Source organism: Lepidochelys kempii, chromosome 20 (assembly GCF_965140265.1).
Source record: "Lepidochelys kempii isolate rLepKem1 chromosome 20, rLepKem1.hap2, whole genome shotgun sequence".
In the NCBI taxonomy this organism is placed as follows: Eukaryota; Metazoa; Chordata; order Testudines; family Cheloniidae; genus Lepidochelys; species Lepidochelys kempii.
Window position 1 is genome coordinate 8221901 of NC_133275.1, and position 18846 is coordinate 8240746.

Genomic DNA, 18846 nt, shown 5'->3' on the forward strand with positions numbered 1-18846 from the left:
AGCATGCAATGCTCTTTCTCAATCAAAACCTGCTGGGACCTTGGTGTCCACCATCTGCACCTCCATTTTAATAAAGACGCTTGCCTAGCTTTTTTTCATCCATAGATCTCCAAGCACTTTGTAAAGTGGGTAGAATAATTATTCTTGTATTTGCAGAGGGAGTAGGAGTGGCTCAGAGCAGTTCAGCAGCTGGTCACTGGCAGAGAGGGGAAAAGGAGCCCAATCTGATCCGCAGCTGCCCTCATGTGGTGTCCACAGGCACCTCTTTTTAGATTTCTGCACTACCTCTGCCCCAAGGGTTGAAATTTTAGCCATAGCTGACCTATAGGCACTGCTTCTCGAACCCTAGTCCCTTTGGGTATCTGCCCCTCTCCTTCCCCTTCCTACCAGCAGCCACGTTGGCAATAAAAAGCCTTCGACCCTTTCAAAACTGGATCCATAGGGATCATCTGTGAATGATGGAGATTGTAATGGCTCCCCACAAGACTGCAACTGCCTTAGCAGCAGTGCCCTGCTCCACTTACTGCAGATGAGATGCAGCCCTCAGGATCCTTGCAGGCAGTTAGCACTGTCCTATTCTGTGCCCCAGTGTAGAAAGAGTAGGTGTGGGGAGGAACCTTTTTAGGGCGTATTCTCTACTTTGAGGCCCTGCCAAGGTGTGAGAGGATGGAATTAGCCAAGGACTTCTCTGTAAGCTGGCCTGCTGCTCCTGCCCCCCTTGGCTTGTGGCCCCTGTACAGAATATTGAAGCTGGAGAAACAAAAAACAATAAAGAGGAGCAAAATGGATCCTAATTTCTCACACTTCCTCTAGAGAGCTGCCAGCTAGTAGAGCTTTCCTCTGAACAAGCCACTGGTGAGGAGCCCCCAAGCTCCTATCTCTGGACTCAGAGAAGGTTAAAGGGTGATTTTATTAGTCTGTAAGTACCTACATAGAGAACAATAATGGGCCCTTCAATCTAGCAGAGAAAGGTTGAAGCATGATCCAATGGCTGGCAGTTGAAGCTAGACTACTTTAGACTGGAAATAAGATGTAAATTTTTAACAGGGAGAATAATTAATGACTGGAACAACTTACCAAGGATCTTGGTGGATTCTCCATCATTGACCATTTTGAAATCAAGATTGGATGTTTTTCTAAAAGCTCTGTTCTAGGAATTATTGCGGGGCAGTTATCTGGCCTGTGTTACACAGGCTGTCAGACAAGATGATCATAATGGTCCCTTCTAACCAAGGAATTTATGGATCCAAAAGGCAGAGTGCTAGGGGCCATGTCTGCACTGTCCATTAAGCTCTATGGAAGCCTCACTGGTTCCTGTTTGGCCTCACAATAAAATATCCGTCTTCCCACAGCAGCAAATATCCATGGGCAGCTTGGTAGAAAGAGGGATAGAACTGTCTAGGAGACTCTGTCCCAAAGGTCTCTGCAGAGGATGGGGTGGATTTTTGAGAGGGGAAAGGAAATATTTTGTTTCAGTGGGTTGAGGCAGGAATCCAGGAAGTGATGATGGAAACGTTCAGCTGGACTTCAGGAAACCCTTTCTAACAGGGTCACTTCTAATATGTGGGTCAGCCTCTCTACGGAAGCTGCTAACGCTATAGGAGTCTTTGAAACAAAACTGGACCAAGTTCTTGAGGATATGCAAAAGAGATTCATCTTGCACATGGCATTGGGAGGGGGAAGGAGAAAGTGGAATAGGCAGCCTAATAGGTCCTTTCCATCCTTCGTATATTTGAGTATATATCAGAGTCCTGCAGTTAGGATGGAAGAATCCCATGCACCACTACAGACTAGGGACCGAATGGCTAGGCAGCAGTTCTGCAGAAAAGGACCTAGGGGTTACAGTGGACGAGAAGCTGGATATGAGTCAACAGTGGGCCGTTGTTGCCAAGATGGCCAATGGCATTTTGGGATGTATAAGTAGGGGCATTGCCAGCAGATCGAGGGACGTGATCGTTTCCCTCTATTTGACATTGGTGAGGCCTCATCTGGAGTACTATGTCCAGTTTTGGGCCCCACACTACAAGAAGGATGTGGAAAAACTGGAAAACGCCCAGCGGAGGGCAACAAAAATGATTAGGGAACTGGAACACATGACTTATGAGGAGAGGCTGATGGAACTGGGATTGTTTAGTCTATGGAAGAGAAGAGTGAGGGGGGGATTTGATAGCTGCTTTCAACTGCCTGAAAGGGGGTTCCAAAGAGGAGGGATCTAGACTGTTCTCAGTGGTAGCAGATGACAGAACGAGGAGTAATGGACTCAAGTTGCAGTGGGGGTGGTTTAGGTTGGATATTAGGAAAACCTTTTTCACTAAGAGGGTGGTGAAACACTGGAATGCATTACCTAGGGAGGTGGTAGAATCTCCTTCCTTTGAAGTTTTTAAGGTCAGGCTTGACAAAGCCCTGGCTGGGATGATTTAGTTGGGGATTGGTCCTGCTTTGAGCAGGGGGTTGGACTAGATGACCTCCTGAGGTCCCCTCCAACCCTGATATTCTATGATTCTATGATTAACAGATCAGCCTTGTTAATTTTAAATGGGCTACATACAGGGGAAGCCTGGTGATGTTCTCTGGCATTTATTATGCAGGAGCTCAGACTAGATGATCTAATAGTCCCTTCTGACTTTAAAAACTATGAAAATGAAGTGATGTGTTTTATGTAAACAGAAGTGTTGGTTCATATCCTTTAACCAGCTAATAAATGTCAAAAATTATTTGCAGCACCAGGAATGAAGAACATGTAGAACTCAAGAAAGGGTTTTACAGAGCAGATTCCAGGGGTTCAGCAGAGCTAAGAAGCATGACTGTGTCTGGCAGCACATCATGGGATTGTTCCACTCTGGAGACAAGAGGAGGTGACTTGAGAGAAGAAAGCACTTTAGAAAGACTCTCTGGTTTGAAGGACTCAGCAGGCTTAAAGGAAATGCAGTGTGTAAATCCTTCACGCTCAATGGAGTCCACGTTTACAGTGGAGTCCAAGATTGTAAATACTGTGCAGATGGACACTGATCAACTGGAGAGCAATTCTGAGGACTTGAACACTCACAATGCTACAGCAGAAACTTCCATCCCTTGTCCTGGAGTACGGTCTGTTAGTGGAGAGGAAAAATATCATAAAAATGAACCAAAGCAACTTGACGCCTTCAGCAAAGAGCACTTAGATAAAAAAAAGAAGAGCATTCAGAGGTTTGACTGGATTTCTGGGCACAATGAGAGTCTGAGTCCTCACTATAAAGACATAAACAAGCCAACAGATGTAGCAACTAACTTATCCACCAGGGGACAGGCCGTGCATGAAGTGCCTTGTCCATTGACTCTGCCGGTATTCAGAAAAACGCTAAACCCTGTCTTGAGCAAGTCAAAAACTGTGGAGAGCGTATCCTCCCACAGGACAGGGCTGGCAATGGAGGCCAGTTTGAGTGACTTGAGTTCTCTTAATGCTGCAGAGTGGACATTGCAAAAGCCAAGCCTCCAGATAAATGCAGATCTTGCTGTCAGCAAACAGTCCTGGACCGTAAACGCTGAAGACTCTGTGGAGCGAATCCCACTGATGTCTCTAGAACCGACTCCCTGCAGCTCCTATGACATAGAGATGAGGCCATATGTGTGCAGTGTTTTGCTAGAGGAGCATGGAAAGGACGAGCTTGGCCAGGAGGAGGATCCCACCGTGTACACATGCATTGAATGCAGCATTTACTTTAAGAAAAAGGAACACTTGATGGATCATATGCTTCAGCATAACCGGGGACCAGGACAGGACCAAGACAGAGATGCAGTTGGGGGTCAGTGTCAGTTCTCCTGTAATGAATGCGGATGGGCATTTGGGGACCTTGGCTCTCTGGAGCAGCACAAGAGGCTTCATCAGGAGTCCAGGGAGAAAATCATTGAAGAAATCCAGAAGCTCAATGAGTTTGCAGACGAAGGTCGAGAAGCCCGGCTGCAGTGCCCCAAGTGTGTTTTTGGAACCAACTCCTCTAAGATCTTCGTCCAGCATGCCAAGATGCATGTCAAGGAGAGGAAGGACCAAGGCATGAAGAATGTGAATCTCTTTGGCAGAGTTGGCAGTGGAGAAATGCATGACAGCCCAGTACACAACATCTACAAACACTTCAAACCAAACAAACACACCCCTCTGCAGGTGCAGCCACACAGCAGCAGTAAAGGACTCAGCACCTGCATGCTCTGCAGCTTCCCTGCTCCCAATGAAAATATCCTAAAGGAACACATGAAATATGCCCATTCCCATCTTCCCTGGGACACAGAGACTTTTGAAGAGGACTCTAATCAGCCCGGAACTAGCAGGGATGCCTACAGCCCCGCTAGGCCAGGCCGATTTTCAGAGACTGATTATTTTGGCAAAGCCGAGAGACTGTTTCCCCAGCCTCACCGAGAAAGCACATCCCATTATGAATCTGTCCAGAACTTTGCCATGGGTCACCAGAGACTCAATAAAAGCAATGGGACTAATAAAAAGGACTTCCAGACATCAGGGTTTCACACCAGGAAAGCAGCCCCATATGGTGCCCTGCACAAAAACTTAGGGCTGTCCACCCTTACCTCAGCAAAAGTTTATTCTCAGTTTGCCCTGCAGCAAATGAAAAAAAAAAGCACAGTACACCACCGTGAGAGTGACGGGGACAATTTCAGGAGTCACCCGGGGGAGCTGGAGGAGCTCAGGCACAAATGGGCATTGGCAAATGATGTTGGGAGCATGGAAGAGGAAATTTCTTTAACCACCGAAATAGATTTGACTGAGAATAGACGCTTCAAACCCTTTGCTATTCCTCAGTCTGCTTTGGCCCTCAAGAGAACTTTCAGAGACACATTGAAAGCAACAGACTCTTCTATAGCCTCGGAAGAACAGCAGCATCAGTTACGGAAGATGGTCCCTGTTGTCCTTCTAGAGGAGATGAACCTTCATCCCCAGAAGACAAAGCGGCCAAAGGGGAAGCTGTACAAGAAGAAAATAGCAGCTCCTTCCAGGGAGTTCATGATGGACGAATCCCTCCCCTTAGATATTCTCCTGCTGGACTCCCCTCTAGAGGGTTCCCTAGAGCTAGACGACCTCTTGGATACAGACTCGCCCATGCTGAAGAACGAAGAGAGGAAATGTCCATATTGTCCTGACAGGTTTCACAATGGGATTGGCCTAGCCAACCATGTGCGGGGACACCTGAACAGGGTGGGTGTGAGCTACAATGTCCGTCATTTCATCTCAGCAGAAGAAGTGAAAGCTATTGAGCAAAAATTTTCCTTCCAAAAGAAGAAGAAAAAAGGTAGTATGTACTCAATTTATTGTTATTTACTTTTTTTTTTTTTAAACTTTTTTTAACTTTTTTTTTTTTAATTCCTCCCACTGAGGATGGGTATGTATATTATGGTAGCTGGCCTGAATCTTGGAGTGTCTTGTCACAATACAACATCCATTCATGGCTTTTTCATCTGGTTAAGCTTTTCTCTTTTGGCATTACCACCTGGCTGTGGCTTTTACCATGTTATGTGCAGTAAAGTCCTCCCTCGGGCTTCCCACGTCTGGAAATATTTGTTAGGTGCTTTTAATATTGGTTAGCTGCTCCTGGATGATGCTGACAAATTGTCCTTCTTTTCGCAGTTGCCAACTTTGACCCAAGTACTTTCAGTTTAATGCGATGCGAGTTCTGTGGGGCTGGTTTTGATACACGTGCCGGTCTGTCCAGCCATGCCAGAGCCCACCTGAGGGACTTCGGTATCACCAACTGGGAGCTCACCATCTCCCCAATTAACATCTTAAAGGAGCTGCTGGCCAATTCATCCCAACACCCTATGCTGCAGTCTGCAGTAGGAACAGAGCCTTCATCCCCAAACCGAGAGAGGGAGATGCACGGGTTTGGATACCGAAAAAGCATGACCCCCATGTCCGAATGCAGCATTCCAAGGTCTCCTTTATCCCCGTTCCCACCTGCGTGGGGAGACGAGTCCATGCAGTCCTTCCGAGACGGTAAGCAAGTCCTGAACTTACCTTGCAAGCTGGAAAGTGTATTTACTGCTAATCTAAGGCCAGATCCTGCCATCCTTACACTGAGTAGAATTCGAAGGAGGGGACAATTTGCAAAGCAAGGTTCTACTCAGCATGAATAAAGGTGGCAGAATTGGGCCCCTTGTTGTTATTCTCCATCCATACATTGTTATCCCTGTGTCTTGCGACAAACTGAAGCTTGAGCTGTGCCAATGAAACCTAACACTGGCTTTTGAGCAGGCAAATAGATCTGTGGTGGTGGAGCAATAGACAAAAGAACCTGCCTTTCTCTTCACACACAGCACAACCTTGAAAGCTCCTATGGAGAGACCCACGTCTTACCACTTAGGAGCGGTCACCTGTATTTGAAAGGGAAGGATTTTTTTTTATTATTATTATTAGAAGGACCAATCTCCTGCATGGAATTAGGTTTCTGTCACTAAACCTAGAAACCTGGAATGAGAGTTGGCCCAGTTTTTTCCTCACTCGGCAGAACTTGGGTAGGAGGGAGAAATGGCAAAGTTGAAGCCACTGGGACCAGTTCAGTGGCTTCCAGTTATTTATTAATTCTACTAGCACTCAGGTGTGAGTAGAGTCCGTGGCCTGAGAAGATGTGCATTTGCCCCATCTGCTGTACTCTCCCGGAGTCTAACATAACTCTGAGGGACAGGTAAGTGTTCAAAGTAACTATCAGCCACCCCAAACAAAACTGGTTGCTGGTAAACTCACTCAGATTAGTGGATGCAAGTGACAGAAACCCAATGTCCTGTTTTTTAAAAATGTCTATCTGAAACTGTGGGTGCATTAATCTAGAACTATAGCTCCCTTTAACATCAGAAAGGGCTAGAGAGCATTCACCAGAGCAGTCTATTCCAATCTTAATTCCAGAATTCTGGCTGTAGGGAACCAGTGGCTGCCCTACAAATCTCAACACATATAAACTCATGTTCCGAAGTGCAGTCCAAAAAGTGGCAGGATCTTTCTGGGCCTCCCTGTAGCAAAATGGCTCCCACTGCTGCAGCGTCTGAGCACCTTGCAAACATTAATTTATCCTCGTGACATACCTTTCATATTGGGAAGGATTAGTATGCCTGTTTTACAGTTAGGGAAATTGAGGTGCAGAGGCGCTAAGTGACGAGGGTGACCAGATGTCCCGATTTTATAGGGACAGTCCCGATATTTGGGGCTTTGTCTTATATAGGCTCCTATTACCCCCCACTTCCCATCCTGACTTTTCACATTTGCTGTCTGGTCACCCTATAAGTGACTCTTCCAAGGGCTTGCATGGAGTCTATAGCAAAGCCTGGAACTGAACCCAAAACCTCCCAAATCTCCATCCAGTGCCTTAAACAGAGACCAGGGTAGCCTGCCTGGCTACTTCTGTCGGGTTCCTGGATACAGAAGCAGAGTATATCAGTGCTGTTGCCCAGTGAGGTTTTCACCTTCCTCTGCTTGGGGCACAGGTTACTTGCTGGTTTGAGCTAGAGTAAATGGTGGATTTGAACTTGAAATCTTTAAATCAAGATTTGAGGACTTCAGTAACTCAACCAGAGGTTACGGGTCTATTACAGGAGTAGATGGAGGAGGTTCTGTGGCCTGCAACGTGCAAGTCAGACTAGATCAGTAGTTTTCAACCTGTGATCCATGGACCTCGGGGGGGGTCCACAGACTGTCTAAGATTTCCAAAGAGGTCTGCACCTCCCATTTGAAATTTTTTAGGGGTCTGCAAATGAAAAAAAACTAAAAAACACTGGACTAGATGATCGTGATGGTCCTTTCTGGCCTTAAAGTTTATGAGTCTGAGTCTTCCAACACCCATCTGTGGGTAGCCCTTCTGCTGAATGGTGACAGAACTCTGGACCTTGCAAGACTGCTTCCCAGTGGAAGAGAAACTATTGATGCAGAGTCTGGGTCTGTCCTAGGTGTGCCTTGCTTTATCTACCCATGCACACCAGTTCTGGAGCAGAGGCAGTCACATACAGCATGCAGGCAATCCCCTCTTCCAGAAATCCCAGCCCAGTTCCCAGGAAGCGTCTCTGTCCCAAGAATTCACTCCAACTGCAGAGAATAAAACCGAGAAGCGCTCCTATCTGCCACAGCTTCTCTCCAAGGACAAAACTAACAATAATACAACATTTCTTCAAAGACTAAAAGCTCGATAAAAGGAACTTCTAAGGCTGTGTATGACAGCACTCTCTGCTGACTCCTACCATTGCAATAATATCCTGTCAACTTTCTCAAAGTCCTTGAAACAGATGAAAAAAGGACAGTCACTGGAATTCCAAACTTAGCAGTCACCTTAGCTGTCTCTAGTTAAAATAAGGAGCATGCAATGTAGGGTGTGCTGGCATGCTCCTCATACCCTAGCTGTGTCTAAAAGGATTCTTGAAGATGAATATAGATAATTTATCTGAAAAACACAGCTCTGCTTGGCAAGTCAAATCACAATAGATACATATAGCCTTGTGACTGGCTGCTAGTAAGATGTGAGCTATGGGCTTGTCATAGACACAGTGCTATGATGCACTGCTTAGGTGCAACTCTTACATACGCTCATAAGCAGTTTTAGTGTCTTAGAAATGTTACTGTCTTTGGCTGGCACTTCAGCAGCTTCAAGCCACACGTTCCATGAAAGACTGCAGAAGATGCTTTTCTAATACGTGCAGTTTGTTTACTTAGAATGCTGTGTTGAGCTTGTTAAAAGTTAGCCCTACTCCCAGAATGTACAAGTGTTCTTGTTAATAAATTAAATGAATGGAAAGGGAAGGTGCCTCGGTCAGCTAAGTCGCTCCAAAAGCCTTTCAGTAGCAAATCGCTCTCAATGAAGAGAGATTTTAAAAAATGGGAGACCCTGACCTTCATTTTGGATTTTCAGTGTAATTCTAATTATACAAATTCCTCTTATCCAAAAGTCCTAGTTATCCAAAACAGTGTCCCTCAAAAAGAACGAGGAGTACTTGTGGCACCTTAGAGACTAACAAATTTATTTGAGCATAAGCTTTTGTGGGACAAAGCCCACTTCATCAGATGCATGCAGTGGAAAATACAGTAGGAAGCTATATAGATTATGTAGATATATACACAGAGAGAGAGAACATGAACAAAGCGGGGGTTACCATACCAACTCTTAATGAGACCAATCGATTAAGGTGGGCTATTATCAGCAGGAGGAAAAAAAAAAAAAACTTTTGTAGGGATAATCAGGATGGCCCATTTCAAACAGTTGACAAGAAGGCGTGAGTAACAGTAGGGGGGAAATAGGTTTTTAGTTAGTGTAATGACTCATCCACTCCCAGTCTTTATTCAAGCCTAATTTAATGGTGTCCAGTTTGCAGATTAATTCTAGTTCTGCTGTTTCTCACTGGAGTCTGTTTTTGAAGTTTTTTTGTTGAATAATTGCAACTTTTAGGTCTGTAATTGAGTGTCCAGGGAGGGTGAAGTGTTCTCCGACTGGTTTTTGAATGTTATAATTCTTGACGTCTGATTTGTGTCCATTTATTCTTTTGCTTAGATACTGTCCGATTTGGCCAATGTACATGGTAGAAGGGCATTGCTGGCACATGATGGTATATATCACATTGGTAGATGTGCAGGTGAACGAGCCTCTGATAGTGTGGCTGATGTGATTAGGTCCTATGATGGTGTCCCTTGAATAGATATGTGGACACAGAGTTGGCAACGGGCTTTGTTGCAAGGATAGGTTCCTGGGTTAGTGTTTTTATTGTGTGGTTGCTGGTGAGTATTTGCTTCAGGCTGGGGGGCTATCCGTAAGCGAGGATTGGCCTGTCTCCCAAGATCTGTGAGAATGAGGGATCGTCCTTCAGGATAGGTTGTAGATCTTTGATGATGCGCTGGAGAGGTTTTAGTTGGGGGCTGAAGATGACGGCTAGTGGCATTCTATTACTTTCTTTGTTGGACCTGTCCTGTACTAGGTGACTTCTGGGTACTCTTCTGGCTCGGTCAATCTGTTTCTTCACTTCAGCAGGTGGGTACTGTAATTGTAAGAACGCTTGATAGAGATCTTGTAGGTGTTTGTCTCTGTCTGAGGGGTTGGAGCAAATGCATTTGTGTCTTAGAGCTTAGTTGTAGACAATGGATCATGTGGTGTGGTCTGGATGAAAGCTGGAGGCATGTAGGTAAATATAGCAGTCAATAGGTTTCCGGTATAGGGTGGTGTTTATGTGACCATTGCTTATTAGCACTGTAGTGTCCAGGAAGTGGATCTCTTGTGTGGACTGGTCCAGGCTGAGGTTGATGGTGGGATGGAAATTGTCGAAATCATGGTGGAATTCCTCAAGGGCTTCTTTTCCATGGGTCCAGATGATGAAGATGTCATCAATGTAGCGCAAGTAGAGATGGGGCGTTAGAACAACACTTCCTCAGCTCTCGTCCCCTGAGTCAGCCTAACGCCCCTACTCTACTTGCGCTACATTGATGACATCTTCAGGACAGGCCCAACAAAGAAAGTAATAGAACACCACTAGCCGTCACCTTCAGCCCCCAACTAAAACCTCTCCAGCGCATCATCAAGGATCTACAACCCATCCTGAAGGATGAGCCCTCACTCTCACAGATCTTGGGAGACAGGCCAGTCCTCGCTTACGGATAGCCCCCCAGCCTGAAGCAAATACTCACCAGCAACCACACAACAAAAACACTAACCCAGGAACCTATCCTTGCAACAAAGCCCATTGCCAACTCTGTGCACATATCTATTCAAGGGACGCCATCATGAGACCTAATCTCATCAGCCACACTATCAGAGGCTTGTTCACCTGCACATCTACCAATGTGATATATGCCATCATGTGCCAGCAATGCCCTTCTACCATGTACATTGGCCAAACCGGACAGTCTCTAAGTAAAGGAATAAATGGACACAAATCGGACATCAAGAATTATAACATTCAAAAACCAGTCGGAGAACACTTCACCCTCCCTGGACACTCAATTACAGACCTAAAAGTCGCAATTATTCAACAAAAAAACTTCAGAAACAGACTCCAGTGAGAAACAGCAGAACTGGAATTAATCTGCAAACTGGACACCATTAAATTAGGCTTGAATAAAGACTGGGAGTGGATGAGTCATTACACTAACTAAAAACCTATTTCCCCATGCGAATTTCCCCCCTACTGTTACTCACACCTTCTTGTCAACTGTTTGAAATGGGCCATCCTGATTATCCCTACAAAAGTTTTTTTTTTTTCCTCCTGCTGATAATAGCCCACCTTAATCGATTGGTCTCATTAAGAGTTGGTATGGCAACCCCCATTTTTTCATGTTGTGTGTGTGTGTGTGTGTATTCCTACTGTATTTTCTACTGCATGCTTCTGATGAAGTGGGCTTTAGCCCACGAAATCTTATGCTCAAATAAATTTGTTAGTCTCTAAGGTGCCACAAGTACTCCTCGTTCTTTCTGCTGATACCGACTAACATGGCTACCACTCTGAAAAGTATCCCTCAAGTAGCCTAATGTTAGTTAATAGCACTTCTGCTTATTCAAACACCCCGTTATCCAAAATCCAGCTGTCCCCAGGCCATTCCAATAAACAGGAGTGTACTATAAATTCAAACAAGAAATGAGGGTGATTGATCCAATGTTCTAAGTTCAGGCATATTAATTAGGGCCAGTAGTGCTAATATTAGTGTTAATTCCTATCTCAATTGTTATGCCATTACAGTTACCTTTAGGAAGAAATGTAGACCCAGTACCTAAATTGAAAACGTTTCATGCTAAATTTTGACCACTGCACACATCACACCCTGTCAGCCTCAGAGCATTGCCAACTGTCTGGCTTTTATCAAAGTCCAGGAAAAAATTACCTACCCCAATCTACCTGTCACTTTTTGTGCCATGATAGTTGAACTGTGTAGCTGTGTGATCCAGTGTGAATCTTTCTCCATAAAAATAGCATTCTCTTGACTTCCCAATACAAAGCCAACCTGACTGTCATGCTCTGGGCCCTCCAAAGTGTACTCCATTTAGGGCATAACATTTAAGCTTTACTTAAGGAAAACTACTGCTACAATCATGTGAACACTGAAGCTACTGCACGGAATCCTTACAGTCGGATTCATCCATCTGATGCTGCTACAGTGTCAAAAACTATCCAAAACCTGTCCCATGAAGTACAGAAATAAAATGGGACTCCTGTGTTTGGTCAAAGAAACAGTAAAGAAATATCTTGCCATCTCGGAAAGCACTGAGGTCCCCCAGTGATTAGTACCGTACTGGAGCCTGAATGGAATAGTTTCCTGCACTTCCATTTCTTATTTAAACCCCGATCAGCTTGTTTACTCCAAAGTGTGTGTGTTATGTTATATGGTTGTGGGGAAAATCCAGCGATAAGCCTTGTTGCTCTGAAACCCGGGCAAGAGTATGGCAAATCCTTTAAAAGCTATCTCTTGGATTTAAATATTGCTTACTTTTTTCTGTTTTATAGTCTCATTACTAGTGTGCTGGGGCAGTGGGATCTCAGAAAAGGGGATTAATCTGGAAAGCTAAAGGCCTATATTTAGAGCTTGAAAAACTTGAAGTGTAACTAACACACACCCAGCATTATGTCGGTGCTAGTCACAACTTCAGAGTTAAGAGTGATTTGAGTGTTGCATTTAAATAGGGAACAAAGCCTCTTGATTATGCATAGAGAACACAGCATATCCACCCCAATTTACAGCACTCGCTCCCTGAGTACAAGCTTCAGAGGGGTAGCCGTGTTAGTCTGGATCTGTAAAAGCGGCAGAGAGTCCTGTGGCACCTTGTAGACTAACAGACGTATTGGAGCATGAGCTTTCGTGGGTGAATACCCACTTCGTCAGATGCATGTCATGTGTCCGACGAAGTGGGTATTCACCCACAAAAGCTCATGCTCCAATACGTTTGTCTATAAGGTGCCACAGGACTCTTTGTCCCTGTGTACAGAAATCTACTTTCTGAAAATTTTGAGTAAATCTTTTAATTAGTTTGAGTCCAACTGAATTTTAAAATGGCTCCTTCAAGACCTCTAGCACTCAGTGTCAGGAGAAGGAATTACCTAACAAATCTCTCTCATGAGAGACTTCTGAGGGGGTTTTTTTACACTCATTCCATAATATATAAATTTTTGTCACTGCAAAAAAAAGTTAATGGGACACTGTAGTTTGCAATTGATAACCCCAAAAGCCAGCACGTGAAGAGTTTCATACAGCTGCTCCTTTGGGCATAGATAGTATTTTATGTTTTGCTATGTCTGCTGTTGAATTTATGCTTGTAAAGTAGATGACTTTGCACTGCATAGCACTCTTCATCTCAAAGCCCCTTATGAAGGTGGGTATTATACACCAACCCCACATCCAATCTCCATTTTACAGGTGAGTAATTAAGAGCACAGGGAGGCAAGCTGACTTGTCAAAGGTTACTAAAAGGAGCAGTGGCAGGTCAGGAATAGAACCCAGGTTTCCTATCTGCCACTCCTCTGATTTTAACTACTAACTCACACTGCCTCTTGGGAGTTACAGTTGCTGTGGGAATCATAAAGCTTAGCTGAGATGAATTAAACCTGTCCCTGGACCATTGTGAATGGTGAATGTATAACACCTCTCAGAACAGAATTCCTGTTTCTTTCCTGTCCCCTTCCACATGTGGATCATGAAAAAAGCTGACTGGTGTTGGCTCTGGTTATCTGAGAAGCCTCTCTCCAGGCAGGGACTACATTTAAACCATAAATTTCTGGTGGCAGGGCCCCGGTTGTCAAGATACACTTTGTTTGTCAGGACCTGCAGCTCAGCTTCAGCAGAAGATAGAAAGACACTAATTTCTTTTAGCATTTTATTAATTGTCCTCTAGGTTATGTCAATTGTCTGGTGTTACAGGAATTAGCCAGATAAAGCCCTAAAAAGCAGCACCTCAGGTATGCCACAGTAGCATTGTAGTGTAGTCAATTGCTACAGTGATGGAAGGCCTATTCCCATTGCTATAGTAAATCTACCCCTCCAGAGGTGGTAGCTAGAATTTTTCCATCTTAGCAGTGACTATACTGGGTGTTAGGCCGGCTTTACTACATCTCAGAGGTGTCAATTTTTCATACCGCAGAGAGACATAGCTAGGTCAACCTAAGTTTTAGATGTAGACCTGAATTTAGTCTTCCTACTGTCTCTTTCCTGTAAACTTCACCATTTGCATGATACACAAATAAAAACTAACTAGAGAGTATCAGTGGAAAAGAGCTGTCTTGCTGAAAGATCTGCTCTAGCTCAACCAGAAGTTATGGGCTGGATGCAGGAATTATTGGGTGGTGGTTTCTGGCCTAGGTTATGTAGGAGGTCGAACCAGTTGATCATAATTGTCCCTTCTGACCTTAAAATCTGATTGCTTTTAAAAGCATCTGAACAAATGAAAATAAAAGTGGGGTGGGGGGAATGGAAATATCTGATGCTCAAGCCCATGGCAAGAGTTTTAAGTTGGATCCGATAGACGATAAGAACTAGGGACATGTATTTGGATGGAAAAACACAAGGTATAAATAGAGTTGCGCAAAAAAAATTGCGTTCTGAGTCAGGACTGAACCAATGGCTCAAAGGGAGAATTGTGCTGTTCGAGCTGTCATGTTTGTGTGAAATGTAAAGAGGTCTTGGCCCTGGTAGTAACTGAAAACCCCACAATGCCTTTTCTGAGTCAGGACGTTAACCGGAGTGTCTTGGTCAAATTCCAACTGAGGAATTATTCTGCTTCCCTGAATTTCCCCCACTCCACTTGCAAGTGGTTATTGTATTCTTCACTTCCTGCCTTAGCCTATTGTGCTCTGTTAAACTGCTGCCAGTATCACCTGACAGGAGGCTATGCTTAAGTGGCAGGCAAAGCGATCTTTGCTGATTGCTTGTAAAGCACTTTGAGGTTTTTCTGCTATGGAAGGTGCTAGGCAAATGTAAGCTCCTCCTCACTAGAGGTAAACTTAGCTAGGATGTAGTTTTGTTGCCCATGGTTTATCCTCTCCACTTGTTCAGTGTTCTTCATGATCTATATCCTTCCAAGTACATACTATAGCTCTCCTCCCCTAAGCTGTTGTTGCCTTTCTCTGTCCTGGGGATTGCTCTCATATCTAGCAGCCATTCCCGTGCCTTCTTTATCGACCCTAAATGCAAGAAACATATTAGATATAGATCTAGAGACTACTTGTACCTTTTCACCTCTTCCTGTTCTGGGACAGCTGACGCAGTAGCAATGGTGCCTGCCTGTTTGACTGATCTGCACCTTAATTTAAAAGAGCAGAATGTTAATCTTGAAGAAACAGAAAACAGACGTTATGCTGCCTTACCCAAACCCATGTGTCGTTTTCCATAGGCACAACACTGAACTGCAGTAGTATGTAAGGAGCAAATGTGCATTTGTATAATTTGTTTACCTGCTGCCCTGTGGACATTCAACGCAGCGCCAACAAGGTGGACTTTTGCCCTTATGGCTGGAAAGCAGCTGGAAGAAGTGGGTGTTAAAGAGGAGATGCATGATGGAAGAGAACAGGGAGATTATCCCAGCTCAGAGGGACTGATGGTCTGAACTAATCCAGCAGTTCCTAATCTCAGCTGGCTGCTGGATTGTTCAAAGAGAACCCAAACCAGTGTTTAAAAGGGAGCTGCCCCCATTGTGCTCAGAGATAAATAAACCCATCACTACTTAGCTAATGTGAGTGAACCTGAAGGTCTTATGCAGCAGAGAGAGCTTCTTCATAGCTAAACTCAGAGGCAGCCCTGTTGTTTTTGTAATGTCCATTTGCAGCCCAAGCATTGGTGAACTAAAGTTTTTCAAAGACTGATTGGATGGTTAATAAGAGAGCGTGCAAATATCAGCAGGTGCTTAGAGGTCCCAGGCTTCCTATTCATGTGCTCAGCAGTGGTCCTCTGTGATTGAGCATCACCTGTTGAAAGTGGAATGCCACTTTCACAAAGCCAGCCCCTACACGTGTATCCCTTTGGAAAGGATATCGGTCGTGCTGTGCTTTTCCTGGAGGTTTTCTTTGATGTTTTCATGGATCACTGCGTCTGTGGTTTTAATTTGTGCAGAGTGCTCACCTTTCTTGCAACCAGCTGCTCTAAGAAGGAGCCTTCTAGGTGTGGCTTGTTGGTGGCTACCTGCTTGTAGTCACAAGGGAAAGTCTCACACTCATGTCTGTCTATGCCTGAGACCAGTATATCTGTTTGGAGGCTACGTATTCCAAGGAGGATATGTCTGCCTGTCCTACTTGCATGCTATGAGGTACCCCCTGAGAAAAGAAAGTCTCAGCACTTCTGTGTGTCTGTGTGCACATGCACAGGGCTCCTTTCACCTCCCTTCTCCAAACTCCCCCTGCAGGTTTCATGCTGAACTGCCTCAACCAGGAGGGCTCCACCACCTTCCATTATGACTCTCCCTTTGGCCTAGCCCCAGCTTGTTTATCCGAAGGTCTTTTTCTCCCTTTTTGAAAGCCTTGCCACCTCTCAAGCTCCACCTGCCGGCTTAATTTTAAGCTCTTCTATCCTGCTGCTTGTGCATGCGTGCGTGTGCCACAGCTGCCACAATCTAAAGCAGTGGAAAGCTTGTCCTCGGTTACTGTGCTAGCCTTACAAAGTCTGTTCTGTTAGGCATCCAGCAGTGTAGTCTGTCCCTAACAGAGTGAGATCAGGACGGATCCTTTTTTAGTTGTTTCACTCATACTGGATTGTAGTCATTCATGAGATCTGCAATACATCCACAGGAGGGTAGCTCATGACTTGGGACTGGCCCAGTGCTAACTCTTGCACAGCTATTTCTGTTAGTATTTCATGCTCTTCCACCACGGTTTCCATTACGCCAGTGGGAGGAGTCTAGCTTCCTGCTGTTTCTCTCTGTGATAGTCTCCTGCTCAGTGTGAGGAATGGAAAGTTACTCATGAGAGCAAGGAGTGACCTGAACTGCTTTGCCTGCCCAGGTTTTGTTTAACAGTGTGCAGCGACCTTTCACAGCAAGTGTGTGCACATGAAAACCCAGCTGGCAACTGTGAGAAGCTGCTACCTCTGCTGATCTGGGCTCCTTCCCTCAGAAATTTACAACTTCCACTGATTTGGATTTCCAGATAAGTATCAAATATAGCCTACAATCCTGTGAACTTGACTCAGACTAAGAGGACCCTGTGAATTTATGGTCCATATATCCCAGACAATTCGCTTCCTCCAAAGCCCCTACAAAATTAAGAAATCTAATCTAATGTAACAGAACTTCTTCCTGGCTCCATATCTCCCAGTTCACTTAGTCTTGTAGTGAAGTACACTCTCCTGGCGCTGGCTGTATGTCTCAGAGGTGAGGCCTCAACTCCTTATAGCCCCAAGTAGAAGGCCCTTAGCTTAGTAGCACTCCATGAACATCTCAATCTGTTTGCGGGGGAGAGGGGGGCATGGAGTGAATGGGCTGCAGCCTCAACAAAAGTGGCTATGATGTTTTTAATTGTGCATAATGCACTAAAAAATATCTCATGAACTTGAAGGAGCCCCAGTTGTTCGACTTAGTCTGCGCACCACTGGCACGACAACATTGTGGTCTCAAGATCTGACTAAACTGCAACTTTTTCCCTCCCCATAGATTCATAGGTGTTAAGGCCAGAAGAGGCCATTTTAATAATCTAGTCTGACCTCCTGCGTAGCACAGGCCAGAGAGCTTCACCTAATCATTTTTTTGCGTTCAGTCCATAACTTCTGGTTGAGCTAGAGTAGATCTTTTAGAAAGACATTCAGTCTTGACTTCAAGACTGCAAGTGATGGAGAATTATCCACACCCCTAGGTGAGTTATTCCACTGGTTAATTCCCCGCATGGTTAAAAACTGGAACCTTTTTTCCAGTTTGAATTCGTCTAGCTTCAGCTCCCAGCCCTTGGGTCTCGTTATGCCTTTTTTCTGCTAGATCAAAGAGCCCTCTGCTTATCAGAAATCTCCCCTCTGTGTAGGTACTTGTAGACCATATTCGGGTCCTCTCTTAACTTTCTATTCAATAAACTAAATAGATTGACAGGTTTCAGAGTAGCAGCTGTGTTAGTCTGTATCCGCAAAAAGAAAAGGAGGACTTGTGGCACCTTAGAGACTAACTAACTTGGAGTCTCTAAGGTGCCACAAGTCCTCCTTTTCTTTTTGTAAATAGATTGAGCATCTTCGGTATCTCGCTGCAAGGCAGTCTTTTCATACATCACAAATCATTCTTAATTCTCTTTCCATTTTTCAAATTCTTAAGTTTGGACACTAGATGTGTGCAAAGGGTTCAGTAATGGTCTCATAATGTTTTATAGCAATATAATACTACCCCTAGTCCTGCTTTGATATTTCCCTGTTTTAATCATCTGAGGATGATGCTCACCCTTTGAGCTACAGCATCACACTGGGAGCTCATGTTCAGTTGGTTTCGATCAAGACTCCAGAGTCTCTTTCAGAGTCACTGCTTTCCAGAATACCGTAACCCATCCTACAAGTACGATTTATGTTCTTTGTTCTTAGATGTGGCTGTTTTTAAATGCATGTTGCTCAAATGAACCCATCCTACCAAGTTATCTAGCTCAGTCTGTACAACTGACCTGTCCCCATCATTCTTTACCACTCCACTAATTTTTATGTCATTTTTTACATCATTGATATAAATATTGAATAGTAGTGGGCCAATCACCAATCCATGTAGGCCCCCCACTAGAGATTACTGGATTTTGATTTCCCATTTAGAATTACTTTTTGCAACCTATCACTTCACCAGTTTTAATCCTTTTTTATGTAGGTGGCATTGATTTATTTTTTTTTTTAAATAGATACTGTGCTAATTTTTACCAGGACTTACAGATGTCTCAGTTTATTGTGTCAGTGCAGTTACCTTTTATCAACAAAAA

At 44.4% G+C, this 18846-nt stretch overlaps 1 protein-coding gene across 10 annotated transcripts in view; it reads left to right on the forward strand.

The window, feature by feature from the left end:
• Positions 1-18846, forward strand: part of WIZ (WIZ zinc finger) — a 158330-nt gene that overhangs the window by 96043 nt on the left and 43441 nt on the right. For 5 of the 10 annotated variants that reach the window (XM_073319238.1, XM_073319237.1, XM_073319242.1 and 2 more), the window contains 2 exons: positions 2722-5279; positions 5612-5977. In XM_073319238.1, coding sequence (XP_073175339.1) covers positions 2722-5279; positions 5612-5977 — 2924 coding nt within the window. The remainder of the gene's footprint in view (positions 1-2721; positions 5280-5611; positions 5978-18846) is intronic. The other 5 variants (XM_073319246.1, XM_073319245.1, XM_073319244.1 and 2 more) reach the window with 2 other exon arrangements.